Source organism: Cupressus sempervirens, chromosome 9, assembly GCF_028749045.1.
Source record: "Cupressus sempervirens isolate cs-2001-9-10 chromosome 9, ASM2874904v1, whole genome shotgun sequence".
Lineage (NCBI taxonomy): Eukaryota > Viridiplantae > Streptophyta > Pinopsida > Cupressales > Cupressaceae > Cupressus > Cupressus sempervirens.
Window position 1 is genome coordinate 256316378 of NC_143126.1, and position 17438 is coordinate 256333815.

The 17438-nt window shown below is 37.1% G+C and overlaps 1 protein-coding gene across 1 annotated transcript in view; it reads left to right on the plus strand.

Annotated features, from left to right (window-relative positions):
- Nucleotides 1–232: 232 nt before the first annotated feature.
- The window catches only part of LOC149538420 (mitochondrial metalloendopeptidase OMA1-like), a 156506-nt gene continuing 139300 nt past the window's right edge, over nt 233–17438 (plus strand). The window contains exons 1-3 of the mRNA XM_089799743.1: nt 233–542; nt 892–1675; nt 2288–2749. Coding sequence (XP_089655869.1) covers nt 1079–1675; nt 2288–2749 — 1059 coding nt within the window. The 5' untranslated portion in view covers nt 233–542; nt 892–1078. The remainder of the gene's footprint in view (nt 543–891; nt 1676–2287; nt 2750–17438) is intronic.

Consider the following 17438-nt stretch of genomic DNA (forward strand, 5'->3'; position numbering starts at 1 on the left):
CCCACTTAATATCCTTTTATACCTGCAACTAAACCAACTTAATTTTTTGTTGAAATCGATGCCAAGGTATTTATACTCCGCAACTTCTTCAATGTAAAGGGAGTTCATTTTCGTGGCTGTATAGCCATGGGCGAAATGGAGAATGTACGCACTTTTATTCTTCTGAAAAACATAACGGTAAAGATCGAAGTTTTTTTTGAAGTACAACTAGACCTTTCAACGTGCGTCAGGGACTTGCGCACGACATAAAATATCATCATTTTTCTACGGACAATCCCCCTTTAAACAAAAATGAAAATTCACAGAGAATACAAAGAGATCTCCAGCGGAGGCCACGTTTAGTATATACAAGACCTCTCTGTCAATCCAAGGTCGAATCCCAAACTTGCACATACATGATAATTGCACCTGCAACAGGAAACGGGAAAATTTCTTTAGGGTTTGTGTGGAAGATCTAATACAATTTTTTGATTGAAACAATGAGTCTTTGCATTGCGAGAATGGTGTGATTCGCGTCGTACACTTTTGAATGAAGAGAACCGGTAAAGTTTCGTTTTTAAATAAATTCTTAGCTGTGGATTTGAGTGATTTTGTATAGGATTTGTCAGTAAAGATAGTGCGGCGTTTGATTGCTTCGGAATTATAGGATGAAAATAATTTTGTGCTTTTTAAAGATCGTGCGGGAAACGTGGTTTGGTTTGCATAGCATACTTGAGCACTAATGACAATTTTATGTTAATTGATAAGATTTCAAACTGTTTGAGACATTTTAATTATAATACAATGAAATTCAAGCACTATCAAATTTGGAAAGGACTTTAAGTACTTGTCGGTTTTTAGTTCTTGTATACGAGTTTAAGTAGTTCTGCCGGTTTGTGTTTATGTAAGCAGTTCAGGTCGTTCGAAGCAATTTTTTGGATTTAAAGGATTTCAAAAAGTTTGAATGAATCAAGAGAAGCTCAGAAGACAACTGCCGTGTAATGTTGCTGTACGTGAACATCAATCCTGAAGATATGGAGAGACGGAGAATTTGATAAGGTTTTGGGCGGGCTTTTCTATATGCACGTTTTTGGCGGCCATGGCTGTGCCTCGCTTCGGGAAGGAGTTGAAACAGGCCTTTGACGCGATGTACAAGGGTGTTTCTGCAGTTAATCGTCAATCTTGGACTGTTAGAAATTTAAATGGTATGGAATCGTCCACAGGCTCTTCTTGCTTTGAATCAGGAGCTTTCCAGAGCATTTTCCACTATTTCAAAAATCGAAGGTGTTTTTCCACTTTAAATAAAGCAAAAAGGCCTGCAGCAGAGCAGTGCGCTTTCAAGCATGCCTCAGGCAAGGAAGGGACAAGCTCGGGTAGATTATTTATTCCAACGTTTGGGATTCAAGGAGGGAACACAATCAAACATGGATTTTGGTCATGTGGAATAGGAAATGTGGGCCAGGGAAGGCGATTTTATTACGTGGGCAGGGACAATTTGCAGCATTTTAAACGCAGAGGGCCTTACCAATGGATTAAAAATCCTAAGAGGCTTGTGATTATCGTGATTCTGAGCTCAGGAATGGCTATTGGCATCTATTATTCAAACTTGGAAATAGTACCATATACTCATCGCAAGCATTTCATCCTGTTACCTGCAAATAAAGAAAAACAGCTTGGCGAAAGCCAGATTCAAGAGGTCAGCAGTTTTGGTTTATCAGATATTCTGAATTAAACATATGTTTGTGGATGATCAGAGTAGTTCCAATGGTCGAAACTTGAAAAGATATACAAAGAGAGTTAAATCTTAAAATTTTTCTCATCCAATCTTGACGCGGTCATGAAATACCAAAATGATATTAATCTTCACAATGACCAAAGTAGATCAGTTGTAGAGTAGGTTAAATGAAACTTATAATCAATAACAAACAGGCCTAAATGTTTAAAATTGAATTTGTTAAGGCACCTTTCTTGTTTCTCCAAGGCAAGCTCAAGCGGGTTGTTAGCGTGTGAACTCCCCAATTAATATTTTCGTTTAAGGTGGGGCATAATTGTGTTCAAAAGTTGACTTGTGTTCTACGAGTTGCTGATATGTGATAACTATGGAACTGCGTCAGTTGTTTATGATCCTATTAATGGCGACATGTTGCATCCCTAGGAAATGTGTTAAAATAGATTCTTTGACAAATCTTCATTAAACATCATATTAATATCAATGGATGATGAAACTACGTCAATGGTAGAGTAGATGAGTTGAAACTTGAAAAGACATACAAGGGAGCTGAAATCTTCCATCTCATGAATATTGCAGCTCAAAAAGTCGTTGAAGCCAAAGATTCTTCCTGCCATTCATCCAGAAAGTGTGAGAGTAAGATTAATTGCCAAGGATATAATACAAGCATTGCAAAGGGGAATACGGCATGAACAAAGCTGGAGTGATGTACAATACAGCAATACAAGAACTGACAGTGATTCTCCTCGCACTCAGGATCCCTGGAGCATAACTGATGAGAAAGCCTATCCTCCAGAGCAGTGGCATGGCAAAGATGAAGCACTGGATGATCAATGGGTCAAGGAGAGTCGCAATTCTGGAAAACAAAGTGGTGAAAAAGTGTCCACCCATCACTTGGATGGATTAAATTGGGAAGTTCTAGTTGTAGATGATAAGATGGTGAATGCATTTTGCCTCCCGGGTGGGAAGATAATGGTTTTCACGGGTTTGCTAAAAGCATTTCCATCTGATGCAGAGATAGCAACAGTCATCTCGCATGAGGTATGTTAGTGCACATAATAATGAAAAATTTGTCGACATTGTTCTCCAGGATTGCTGACTTGTTATAAAAATTCTCTATTATAGGAACATCACAAGTTAACATTGTCTTTCTTGTTTTGGGCTGTATCTATGTTTGGGTTGTATTTCTTCTAGTTCATGTTGTGTAATTTGCTTCCAATTTTCATTTAAGTTGATTTTTCAAGGAGGGTCATTGGTACATAGTAGATCCTTATGCAGTTTAAATTGTAATTCTGTGATAACCATATTTCACATGATATAGCTCACCTAGGGGTGAAACAAATGATTTTGAAAATGGAGTTTTTAGGAGGCCATCTAAATATTATTATGTTTTTATTCAGTCACCTGGAGATGGGGAGACTTGGAGACATTGGAGATGGATACTGTTATGACTGATTTTCAAAAATAGGAGATGGCCGTACTTGGAGATGCCCTCTTTTAAAAATATAATTTAATAATTTCCAAAACATATTTTAAAATAGATCTTTGAAAACAAGAACAATGGAAAAGTTTAAGTTTGAACTTTAAACATTAAAACTAAGAATTTATAGGGTGCATTCCCCTAAGCATGCTTCATTTTTGTACCACACGACAATGTTGTCTCAACGCTTCCACATTTTGCATACATATCTGCCAGTGCAGTTCCATGCAAATGTGCCAGCAGATATGTATGCAAAATGTGGAAGCATTCCCACTGCACTTGAATGGTTAAAATTAGAAAATAAGACTTTGAACCTTACTCCCAGTCTCAACAAATGCCATCATTGCAGGTCAGCAGGAGGTTTAAACAACAATTTTTTTGAAAACAAATGTAAATGCAAACCTGTTTGCAGTCTTATGCACATGTTTCACTCTTCTAGGACACCTATAGTGCTTCCAATGGCAAATGGAGAAGGAAAATAATGGTTAGTGTTATATTTTATGCCTTTTTCCAGGAGACGTGATAGATGCTTGGAAACTTGGTGGGAGATGGGGTGACTGTGAAGTCAATTTTCCAACTGAAATTGAAGACTCTGGGGGCGTGGAAAGACTCAGATACATATCTTGAGGCCATGGGACGTGTATCCTGATTTCAATGGTTTCATTAGTAATTGTCACAGAGCTGTGTACATGAAGTGACAAACATGAATTTATATATTTCTATGAATGTCTTTTGAAATAGTCTCTTTCTATACCTGACCCTATTCTCTGAGCTGAATAATGCACCTTGTAAAGAAAATGTTCATATTCATCTGGAAACCACATCTTGAAAAAACTCATCAGCAGTTGTGCCCATCAAACAAATCCACTCAACAAAAAGATACAACTGTTAAAAGCCTCCAAAGGGAGTTTTATAGTTGACTGTGACTCAGAAATTGTTCTAGCCTTATATCACAATTTATGAGCATGAGGTTTGCGTATAGCACCTTTGAGTCCATCTCTATGCTTATAGGCCAAGTTGTTAGAAACAAGATGTTTTAGCCTTGTTGCTATTTCATGCTTGAAGAAAAATGCTGTAGTCTTGAAGAGCCATTTTTTGGCTAACCCTCTTGTTTCTTGGTGTAAGAAACTTTGTTGCTGCAATGGTGTATGAAACACGGTCTATTTGGAAGTCATTTCCCGCTGTTATAGATAATTTTGGCCATTTCTTGGATTGCAATAGATGTGTTTGATATTTTATGTTGTTCATTATCTCTGCTTTTGATAAAAGCAGCAGCAAGAGGGTGCTGGCACGTGATACAGAGAGCACATCAGAAGCACATTAACAATGAATTAACAGCATCTGAGCAAGAGTTGAAGAATCCATTAAACATTCTACCTCTATCAAAAACCAGCTTATAAAAAGTATTAACCATCCATCTGCTAATAGAAACATCCATCCAAAAAATAAACATGATGGTACGGAAGTTTAACAGAGCAAAATGTCACACAAGGCCAAAATCCAACAATAAATTGAAAATATGACTAATATCAAAAGAAACAGAACTCCTAGGGATATTAGTCCAGTAGCAGAGAGACCACATCAACAAACAGCATCAGTTCCCACCCAACCTCGTCAACAGCAAAATAGAAGCCCATTCCTCGTTGAGGAACTTGAACAGTTCCTTGGCACCTTCTTCCTGAGAGACATCAGCACCAGGGACTTTGCTCTGCATGACTCACAGGGTGGTGGCACATGCATATGATTTTCAGGGTGAATTTGTTCATTATCTTTGTTAATGTTTGTTGAATTTATTATAAAAGTGTAAATGTAATATAAATACAGACATTTATTCATTTTAAAAGCTGAATGACAGTTTTGTCATGTTGCTTGTGCCCTCATGTTTGTGTTTCATGTTTCAGGTAACATCACCTGCATGGAGGAATTTTAATACTGGGCCTTTAGGCCACTAAAAGGTTGCATATCAATGGATTCATGTCTTGCCTCATGACATCTACCAAGAGCTTACCACTATCCATGAAAATTTCTTAATGCCTTCCATCATATGGTTGCTCTAATGTACATTAATACATGAAAGTAGCATACAATGCATAACAAATGCAATTGTCATTTTTAGAAATATACAAATGCACATCCATAGGTTGCATTTCCTTCAACAAGATGCCAAGTCATATGCATGCACACTTTCTCCTGTACACTGCTTGATTTCCTTAAACATTGCAACTTGCAATGCTTTGTTGTTCCAGTTTTTTTGGAGCCCTTCCGATAATGCTTCTTCAACTGATCATTGCTTGTTGTGATTTTGGTTAGATTGAACTTGTAATGCTATGTGTACAAGCAATTGAATAAAGTCACAACTAAAGTTTAGTATATGCCCAAGCTTATGCCCCCTTTTGCACGTCATAGAATCTTGTTTTTTTCAATTTTTGGATTTGTTGTTCAATGTCTTCAATTTTTTCATGCCGCAGTAAGCTTAGTTACATATTGTAAAATTGATGATATTTCCGTTTGGATGTGGTGGAGGCTATGATAATGTTATTGTAGCTATGGTCGGATTTGCCAACATAACTAACATATGAGTTATGTGAATACAATTATTAATAATATAATAATTCTATTGATAATATAATTATTATATTGTTGATAAATAATAATTATTATATTTGATAATATAATAATTATATTTACTGTTATAATATAATTATTGTGGCAATATAATTATATTGGTAATATAATTATTATTGTTCTATTTATTGAGATGAGGTAATCATATATATATATATTTGGTTGGTAATAGGTATCTTTTATCTCTTGTGAGCGAGGAAACGAACTTGGCGCGGACCAATGGTACTAACAAACAAGGGTATGACTATGACGTTCCTCCCTTTTACAATAGAATTTCTCGAGAACTTGTTGTCGTCGATTCTCGCGGTTGATACATGCTACTGTAATATGAAAGTATAACAGTGAAAGTAAATGCAAATGTTTATCAGGAAATCACCATATATTTTGTTATTGTCCTTCAAATACATCAATAACATATGACACAATACTGATGATGATCTCTCTCTTTTATGGTGAGAATGTCAATATAACATTCTAAGGGGTGCGACTCAATCGTCATGACATAATGGCTTACCCTTCAGTTTATAATGACTCCCTAACAACATACTTAACCATTCCCGATGGATAATTATGACAGATACAATTATACAACAACACCTTTGTCAAAAAGTTTGAATTTTGGATGGAATGTGCGGGTGCATATTCAACTTTATGAAATGCCTCTGCAAGATTAAAGATGATAGTGTTGGGAGCTAAGGAATATATTTAGGATTATCAAATGCAAGAGGAAGGTATTCAAAGATACTTTCTTGTGAAGATCGCTTCTTTACTAGTCATTGTGACTAATCCTTGAAGGATGAAACCCCTTTTGCGAGTGTGGATTGGATGAAAACCATTCACATGACCAACGTTGAGATCCTGAGATAAGCAAAGATTGGCTTTTGAAGTTAGTAGTGTGAATTTGTGTTGTCTAAAAATTATGCAAGTTATCCCTAACAACATACTTAACCATTCCTGATGGATAATTATGACAGATGCAATTATACAACAACGCCCTTGTCAAAAAGTTTGAATTTTGGATGGAATGTGCGGGTGCATTTTCAACTTTATGAAATGCCTCTGCAAGATTAAAGATGATAGTGTTGGGAGCTAAGGGATATATTTAGGATTATCAAATGCAAGAGGAAGGTATTCAAAGATACTTTCTTGTGAAGATCACTTCTTCACTAGTCATTGTGACTAATCCTTGAAGGATGAAACCCCTTTTGCGAGTGTGGATTGGATGAAAACCATTCACATGACCAATGTTGAGATCCTGAGATTAGCAAAGATTGGCTTTTGAAGTTAGCAGTGTGAATTTGTGTTGTCTAAAAATTATTCAAGTTACTAAGACTACAGCTTACAAAATGAAAACTTTAGGCAACGGTGCAATGAGATAAATCTCTCCTCTCAGCAATAGGGGAGGCTACCTTCTTACCATAGGTGGCTACAACAAAAACTTGATTGGAATTGACAAATGGGCGCTTCTCTAAATCAATTCCTCTTTTTTTTTAGGAATGACTTTATGGTAACAACTACTATTTGCCTTTTAACAAAAGGAATCTATTGGTACAATAATATCGGTGGCTTAGTAGTTGACAGAAGAACAAATTTAAGACGATAATTATAAATTTGTGTGATTGATAATAGGAACCCAAAGATCCTTTTTGAATAAAAGGCGAATACCTAATAATGCGCAAAGTCTCTTGCCAACTATCTGAATTGAAATATACGAAAAATTAAAGCACAAAGTCTTTCATCCCTAGTACTTATAGCCATTGCTATCTACCACAATTTGTCCTCCTGCAACGCAAAGTCTTCAAAAAGTTCAACTTGGCTCTAAACACAATAGGCAACTCAAAGTTTGCACAATTGAACTCAAATCCCTCTTGAACAAAGCATTAAAATTCACAACCAATATCTAAAAAATGTCATCACATAACATCTTGAATCAACACAAAGTTTGAAAGCAAGTTGCCCCTTTTATTGAAAGCAATCGGATTTACATCCAAGCACAAAGTCTTAGAGCGCACATACAAGCTAGCAAAATTTTCTCACCTTGCCAAAAGATGATTATTTACAATGATCTTCCTCTTTTATATAGGAAAAGAAGAGATAAAAGGGGGGAGAGAAAAGGGGAAACCCTTAACCACCTTGACTTATTAAAAAACAAACTCCTAACTAATTTTGACTTATTCAAATTTGCATGCCTAATGCAGTTGCAACTTGATTACATGTTACAACTTTGCATGTGATACTATCACATGCAATTACATCTTGTTCTTTCATTACATGTAATATGCCAATTACAAATGACAAATACATGTTGAAAATATTCTAAGTTCCTTACAAGATACGACTTCTATTATATTATCCTTTTTCTATCTTTATGCTACTATAGGATGCTCAATGATTGACGTGTTAGGTTTGGTGGAAGCATCTTGATCTGGAACATGAACTTCTATCCTTAATCGCTTTGCAGTGTAATGGTGGTTGTCTCTTGAAAAACACATTTGTTTTTTCCCATCGCTATGTTGAAAACATTTTATGCATGCAATCATTCTCTCATCTCATTGTAGGCTCCATTTTGTGATCATTCTTGCTTCGCATCCCTCTTTCTTCCTTTCATTGTTAGAAAGGCCATGGTTGCCTTTGCACCAGAAGATCAACCCGTCAATGCCCAATACAACCAGTAGTCTTATAGAAGCATAGGAGGTGATTAAGCCATGTCGTGAACTCACGAGAGATGCTGACCCACTCCCAACAATCCCCCTCCCAGCGTCACTCATTGTGGCTTGCGGGATTCGAACCTATGACCAAGCTTTGATACCAATTGTTAGAAAGGCCACGATTGTCATTGCACCAAAAGATCGACCGTCAATCCCCGATACAACCAATAGTCTTATAGAAGCACAAAAGACGATTAAGCCATGTCGCGAACCCCACAAGGGATGCTGGCCCACTGCTAACATGTATGTCTCGGGTTATGCATGTTGTCGTTATTGGGTTTCCAAAAAAAAGCCATAATATGGTCTCTCAAGCATAGATGGGTCCATTGCACGCTTTTGATGTACAAGTATGGATTTTGGGATTTTGACATATGGAGTATGGCTGGAAACTTTTGGAACAGTGAATGGGTATGTGTTTAAGCTCAAAATATATGGCTTATATGATGGAAAAAACCCCAAAACGGGTTTTTGGAGGTCAAAAGCATGTGTGGACAGCAATAGTATTCTTATGGAAAAAGCATGAAAAATGAATGGAAAGATGTTTGTTTATGATGAGACTGTATTTTCATCATAAACAAACATGTATGTGCATGCAAGGATTCACCATTATGGATTTTTGAAATAAATGACAGCAGTATGTAAGATCTGAAAGGAGTATATGCAAGCATGGAAATGAGGCTTTTTTGCAAGCAAAGCATATGGTGAATGTGCTTTCTTTGTGATAGTTATTTTTAAGAATAGGGTTTATAATCTTGAATGCATGTACAAGCAAGATGAAGTGCTTGCACATGCAACTTGAAGAATGTAGATGAAAGATAGAAGAAGCACATCATATGTACATGCGAATCTGAAAATTGAAATGAAGAGACTTGCATAAACCAGATATCAAATATATACAACAAAAAGCCTTATGAAAAATGACAAGGAATCATACCTTTTCCTTAAGAGGCAAGAGAAGAAGACTTTTTAAACACTTGCAAAAAATTTGAAAAGGCAATCAAAGAGATTTCTTGGATTTAGAAAGATTGCAAGATGACGTGTTAAATAGACTTCGAATCTTGATTCAATCTTTGCATTCATAGCTTGCCAAGTGTAGAAAGTTAGAGCAAAAAATTGCGTCATTTTAGCAACCCTTTTGACCAAGCAATGCACAACATACAAAAAACTTGGAAAATGGCATCCAAAGCATATTGAGTAATTTAAAAGACTTGAATGTAAGCTAGGAAGGATAGGAAATGCTTTAAAACTTACCTTGATCGAAACACTTGTTGTTTTGATGGTGCAGATTGCTCAAAACTAAGGCGTTTTTAGGCAATTAAGTGCCCTTGATGGGTTGAGAAATGAGCAAATCATGCAACAAACTCCCATTTTGAATGGACCAATGTGATCCTTGGGTGATTTAGGCAAAAAATACCTATAGATCATAAAAAATGACCAAGAAATGCTCAACTAATGAGCATTTGAAGGCTGCAAAACCTGTTTTTAGAGAAAAATGCCCAAGAAAGTGGAGTTTTGAGAGCTAAAACACTGTGTTTTTGGGCTGAAAATTGCCACTTTTGGGTATTTGATCAAAAGGCCTCATATTATGAAGTAAAGACACTTTTTGGTTGCAAAAACATGTGATTTTGGACCAAAAATTGCCACTTTCCTCAAAACCATGTATTTCTCATTAAAAACACTTTTCAAAGCCAAAAGCATGTGCTTTTAAGTCAAAAATGGCCACCCTCAAGCCTTGTAGTTATAAAATCATTAAAGATGCACTTTTTGGTGATGAAAGCAAATGCTTTTGGGTTGAAATTGCCCACCTTAAGTGATTTTAATTGTAAACTACATGTTATAAAAGTAAAACGGGTTTTTGAATGGTAAAAACATGTGCTTTTGACATAAAATTATCCACCCTTATGCATTTTAACACTAACATGAGTAATGACATGCTTTTAGAATTGAAAAGCACATGTTTTGGAGTTCAAAAAGCACACTATATGCATAAACATGTCAAAAACCCCTTTTAAAGAAGTAATGACATGCTTTTGAGGAAGAAAAACACACGTTTTGGCAATTGCATGTGTTTTTAGGTTGAAATTCCTCACCTATGTGCTTTTTATAACTAACTCAAGTTATTAAACACATTAATCAACTTTAAAAAAACAATAACACATGCTTTTGGATTAAAATTCCCCACCTTAAGTGATTTAAATGATTAAATAACATGTTATTGTATTGAAAAAGCTCACTTATATGCACTTATGACTAAAATTTATTCACAGTGGGGTTTTAATAAGTTTTTAGCATGTTGATATATGCTTTTAGTGATAAAAACCCCACCTTTATGCATTTTTAATGTCTGATGTAATTAAATTTAATAAAATGACTATAGTTTTCAATAAAGTAACATGGACTTAAGGCTATTTTTCATAAAATTTTAAAAACATGGTCAACTATTGTTAGAATGAGCTCAATTTTTTACATGGATACCAAAATCAACTTCAAATATTAAATATAATTTTATTTTATACTTTTGCCAATAACTTGAACTAGACAACTCCATTTTAGGCCTAAGTTAGTTCGAAACGAGCGAGGTCACAAGGGTTATTAAAAGACAAAAACAAGACTTGAAACTATTTACAACAAGAAGAAAAAAAAACAAAATACATGAAAATTTACCAAAAATCATGCTATATTAATACGTAAAAAACAAAGGGGCTATACCTACAAATTCATGAGAAAATTGTGTAGGGTTGTCGGACAACAAGCTGATATATGATCAACTGACATACAGTTTCGAGGAGGGAGTGTGATGTCCACAGAGACTGGCCGTTGATGTTTCTTAGACTTGACACTAGAGTCGGTAGTACAAAGGAGACTAGAAGAAGTTGGTTGAACAAACTAGGTGTTGCATCTCTAAGACTGCAAGAGGAGCCTTGAGTATCATGGTGGAATTGTTTATGAAGGAATTCTTTGAGTAATGTGAATGGATAGATGTTTGTATCGAGCAATAGCAAGTCTAAAGACTATTAAATGAGGATAGGGAGTTTGTAATGTCCCCATCTTTTTAGCCTTTTAATGGAGTTCTTAGCCTTTACGTTCTCCGAAGGCTAAGTGGAGGAATAAGGAGAAATTGATTAAATTAATTTCTTATAAAGTCATTAAATAAATTCAAATTAAAAGGTGACTTTATATTAAATTAATTTAATTAGAAGTGACTAAAGTAAAATTGATAAACTAAAAGAATCTTCTAGAAGAAGGAATTAAATACTATTTTATTTCTTCTAGAAGGAGGTCCATCTATTGGAAGAAAAAAGTGGAACTATATCTTTTATCCCACGTTGCTTGTGAAAAGTGGGTCAACCCTATGGAGTGGAAATAAAAGGAGAACTGGTGGCCATTGTTCAACAGGTTATTAAGAGAAGAAAATTGATGTGTGAGTTGCAGATCCTTCTTGGCATTAGAGGATGTCTATTCTCTCTTGTGACATTCTAGGTGTCATTCCCTTGGGGTTTGGCCTTTGGAATCCATTGTCATCAGCTTCATTATCAAGTAGATTGGGCACGTTTCTAGCTATAGGCAAATTTTATGTTTTGCTCATATCTTCTTCATTACTCATCCGATGCTTATGCTACTTTGAGGGAATGGTTATATGAAGATATTGGACTGTTTGAAAGATAAAATACTGTAGCAGCACTGTTCATGTGGGTATTGTTCATGCGATACTATTCACGGGATTACTATTCTTGCAACACTATTCATGTCACTGTAGCAGCAGGTTTAAATAACATTGGTTGGAGCATTATGTCAATAATATTGGAGCAATTAGTGAGTTGATAATCTGCCATTTATTTGATTTTATTAAATTATGAAAATAACATCTTATCAGCAGTTGTTTAGATTTTGGACATGTAAGGGTGTCCATTAGAGAGTTGAAGGTGGGAGCATTGTGAATTTGTAGTGACCAGGAGTCATAGACATCTTAACTTTATCAGGCATCATGATTAGCAGTTTCAACTTGACCATCACGGGAAGCCAGACTTTTGAGCTTGCAACGGACATTTGAATCATTTCCTTGTCTTCCTACATGCTTATTCAGTTTGATGGCAATAATTTTGGTTTCATATCTTAGTTATTCGATATTGATATTCTTGTATGCAGGAGTTCCAGACATAGTACTGAATACTATTTGATGTTTAGAGCTTAAATTGAGCAAATGCATAATGAGATAAGCTTGATCACTGCTTAAGGTATACTCATACTCCATATTAGCATTCTGTTCATATACATATGAATCTATTATTTTGAAATCTAGAGCTATGGTTATCCGTTACTAAGAACCTATAGGGAGGAAATATTGAAATGAATTTTGAATGCTAAACTCTCAGTATCAATTTTGTGACAATGGGGGATCTTACAGTGGTATCAGAGCAGTGAACCTGCTACCTAGTGGGTGATTGTTTTTGAATGCATTAGTATAACAGGTAACCATGAAGAGTTTGGAGACCCTCGATGATACTAGAGGATAGAAAACATCTGAGACTATGGGAGTTTATTCAACTGCTGAGATGGTTACAAATTAGGCAGAGGAAGCAAATAGAGAAGCTAGGGACCACATTGTTGATGTGTTGCAGCAGCTCATAGAGGCAATCCAACAGTTAAATATCAGACAAGGAATAACCCAAAGTCATCACAGTGAGGGTGGTAGTGCAATTGGAATAGAGCACCCACTTGTGCCACAGATAGACCCTTGATGCCCATATTTGTTGAGAACAATGAGGAAGTTGAGATAGCTAATGTAGGAGCAACAATGGCTTTTCCAGAAGACCTTATGGCTATGCATGCCAAGTGGGATCTATTCCTTGATATATGGGACATATTTGAGCTTTGTTCAATCTATGGGACACCGAAGAGAAATGGTAAGAGCTAGATAGGATAGAAAGCTTAAAGGCCCAAACAAGGACTTGAAGCATGCTATGAAAAAACTAATCTTACCAGTATTTGATGGCAGTGAGAAAACTACAGCTAGGACAGGGATACATAAGTTAGATATGTTTCTCACGTTAAAACCCATCCTAGATAGGATAGAAGGCTTAGAGGCCCAAACAAGGACTTGAAGCAGGCTATGGAAAAACTAACCTTACTAGTATTTGATGACAGCGGGAAAACTACAGCTTGGGCCTGGATACATAAGTTAGATACATTCCTCACATTAAAACCCATGACTGAAACTGAGGCAGTTAAGTTTGCTACTATGCACTTGTTTGGGATAGCTTATGATTGGTGGCATCACAGACTTATTACCCAAGATCAGGACATGATTAATTCATACGAGGAGTTGAGGAGCAAGCTAATCGCTAGGTTTGATAGGAAGGGCATAGAGGTCTATTAGAGAGAATTATCCTAGCTTAAGCATAGCGGAGCTTTGGACACTAAAATTGACAAGTTTCAGCGGATATTCATCACGGTCCCCAACATGTCTGAAAATAGGAAAGTAATGTTGTTTGAGGAGGGATTAAGTGAAAGATTCAAGGAGTTTGTGAAAGTGCTGAAACCCAATGCTCTCCAAGATACAATCAAGATGGAACTTGATTTGGATATTTCATCGACAACAGTTCAGCCCCTAAAAAGCCATGCAAGGGATCAAAGACTAATCTGAAATCTTCAAATCAGAATAAGACCACTCCACTAAAGTCGGATTTTGAGTCTAGAAATGAGCTAAAAGGAAAAACTTGTGCTTCACATACAAAGAACCTTGGACCCCAAATCATAGATGCCTTCGTAAGGGTAAGGTTCATTACATTGAGGTGCTTTCGAATGAGGAAAATGAAGGTAACAAATCTGATGACAGCGATGAGAAAGGCAATTTAGAGCAGCCCTAGGTAGAGACAACTGAGAGACTGATTTTGAATGAGCCTCCTATAGTTGCCACCCTCTCTGAGTACCTACGAGCAGTCTTATCTGCTTGAAGGGAGTGTTAAAAGGGCGAAAAACTATTTTCCTAGTGGATAGAAGAGCTACACATAATTTTATTAGTACTTCCATAGTGACAAAAAGAAAGTTGCAGGTGGATGCAATTCCCAAATTCGATGTTAAGGTTGCTGGTGGAGATTTATTTAATTGCTCCAGGATGGTTCCACAAATTAATATTCAGTTGGAGAGTTACACATTGACTGCAGATTTTTATGTGATTAAGTTAGGAGGGATGGCTGCTATTTTGGGCCTATAGTGGCTCCAAAGTCTTGGCAGGGACACCATTGAGCATGACCTTAAGCAGATCCAATTTATTAGAGCAGACCAATAGGTCATTCTTAGAGCCATGACTCACAAAGGTTTACTAGACATGGGACATATTAGGCTGTGTTTGAGCCCATTTGCTTCACTAGTGGTTTTGGTAAAAACGAAAGACGAGACTACAAATGTGCATTGAAAATTGGGCTTTGAATAAGAGGACTATCAAGAATAGGTATCCCATTCCCTACATAGATGAGTTACTAGACGAGTTACATGGAGCCGTCTATTTTTCTAAGATTGATCTTCGTTTAGGATACCATTAGATTTGGGTCTGTGAGGAGGATGTGCATAAGACAACTTTTAGGTGCCACTATAGACACTATGAGTTTTTGGTGATGCCTTTTAACTCACCAATGCACCTGCTACATTCGAGTCATGTATGAACCACATTTTTAATAAATAGTTGTGTAAGTTCGTGTTGGATATCTTTGATGATATTCTGATATTTAACAGGACATGGGAGGAACATGAACACCTACAACATTTGGATGAGGTCTTGAGTATAATGGAGCAGCATTCATTGTTTTCCAAAGAGTCCAAGTGTGACTTTGGCTTGACAAAGATCTTATACCTTGGGCATGTCATTGGGGCCAATGAGGTCAAAGTCCATCAGGAAAGATACAAGCTATATTGGATTGGCCGCCACCGAGAAACGTTTTGGATTTGAGAGGATTCCTTGTGTTATGTTCTTGCTATAGGAGATTTGTGAATGGATTTGCTTAGTTTGCGACACCATCTACTGGTATCACAAAAAGGGGTGCTTTTAGGTGCTCAGGGGATGCATAGGTGATATTTGATAAGGTTAATAAGGTGATAAGTACATGCCTAGTGTTAGCATGTAATGTCCCCAATTTTTTATGTAATAATTAAATTAAATTAATTAATTAACTGGTCCCAGAATTTAAATAATATAATAAAAGGATCTTTAATTAATTAATTTTGGCCCAAGTTATTTAATGTTTGTATTTAGGGGTTCCGATTGATTTAGTATATCTCAGACCTATTTTTATTTAATTGTTCCGTAGGTGTTAACCGTCGGCTATTTTTGTAAACCCTCGGGATGTTTATCTGAAGGGTATTTAAGCACAACTTGTAGGTAGTCGTAGGTATGCTTTTGGATTATTTTCTATGTACTGCGAATTCCTGTTGGGATTCTTTGTTGTTCGCCATTTTGGAAGTGAAAGATCTTCCCTATTTGGCTTATTTGCGGTTTTAGTGGGAACCAACCCTCACCCTATTCTGCCTGTGTATTACTCGACTCAGATCTGGCAAATTGGAGTGCCATTATTGTTTGCAAATATTTACATCTATATCAATCGGTAATTCTTATTTTATACGTGTATTGGTTTTATTGATATCTCTGGCAAAGGCGATCACTTGTATTCTGTTGTGTACGACTTAACTTGGGATCTGGCAAATTGGAGCAACATTTTTCGACACATATTAATTAAAGGATTGCTCGTGTTCAAGTTTTCTATTATCGTGTCTAAATCTATTTACGCAGGAATAAGTTTGCATCCTTTGTGTGGTGTTTGGACATTTCCATATGGCCTTCCCATCACCCGTACGACATTCATTCCGACCATCTCCCACACACCATTGTACTTCCCCTCTCATCCACCGTACGGTCACTACTTTCTACCATACAACCAGCTGACATACTGTACATCTCTGCTGTTATTGTACAACTGCTCAATCTTTTAGGCCGTGCAGCACGGGAAAGTGACTGCGTAGCATGGGAGCATCTTTGGAACCGTTTGGGAAAGTGGCTGCATAGCACGGGTAGTAGTTGTGCAGCATAGGTAACGGCCACGAAGCACAGGCAGTAGTTGCGCAGCACGGGTAGCGGCCGCGTAGCACGGGTAGTAGTCACGCAGCACGTGAAAGTGATCGTGTAGCACGGGAGCATCTCCAGAACCGTTCGGGAAGTGGCCGTGCAGCACGGGTAGTGGCCGCATAGCACAGATAGTAGTTGCGCAGCACAGGTAGTGGCTGCGCAGCACGGGTAGTAGTCGTGCAGCACGGGTTGTGACCACGTAGCATGGGAGCATCTCCAAAACCGTTCGGGAAAGTAGCCGCGTAGCATGTGTAGTGGTCACACAGCATAGGTAGTAGTCGTGCAACATGGGTAGCGGCCGCGCAGCATGGGTAGTAGTCGCGTAGCATGGGAAAGTGACCTCGTAGCACGGGAGCATCTCCGAAATTGTTCGGGAACATTACAATGGTATCATAGCTGGTGATTCTACCAGCTTGTTGGGAGAATGGAGAACTTTAACTTGGATTACACTATGGCTCAGTTTCCATTTGATTGGAGGGCACATCTATTAGTCGAATACTCCAAGAATACTTTTGTGTGCCAACTGTTGGATGGTCAAGTGCAGGATGATAGATACAAGGTGGTTGGCGATGTCATTTACCACAAAGACATAATCTATTTGGTAGCTGAATCGAAGATGAAGGACATGATTATGGAAGAAGGTACTTGTACAAATAACATTAACCCAATGCTCGACGATCAACTTGATGAAACTTTGGGTTTTACTAGCGACCCTTCGAATAAGCAAGCTCTATCGGTAGTTGTTCAGCCTCATGGTGATGTGTATTTGATCGAAGATTATTTGTAGGAGCAATCTTTACA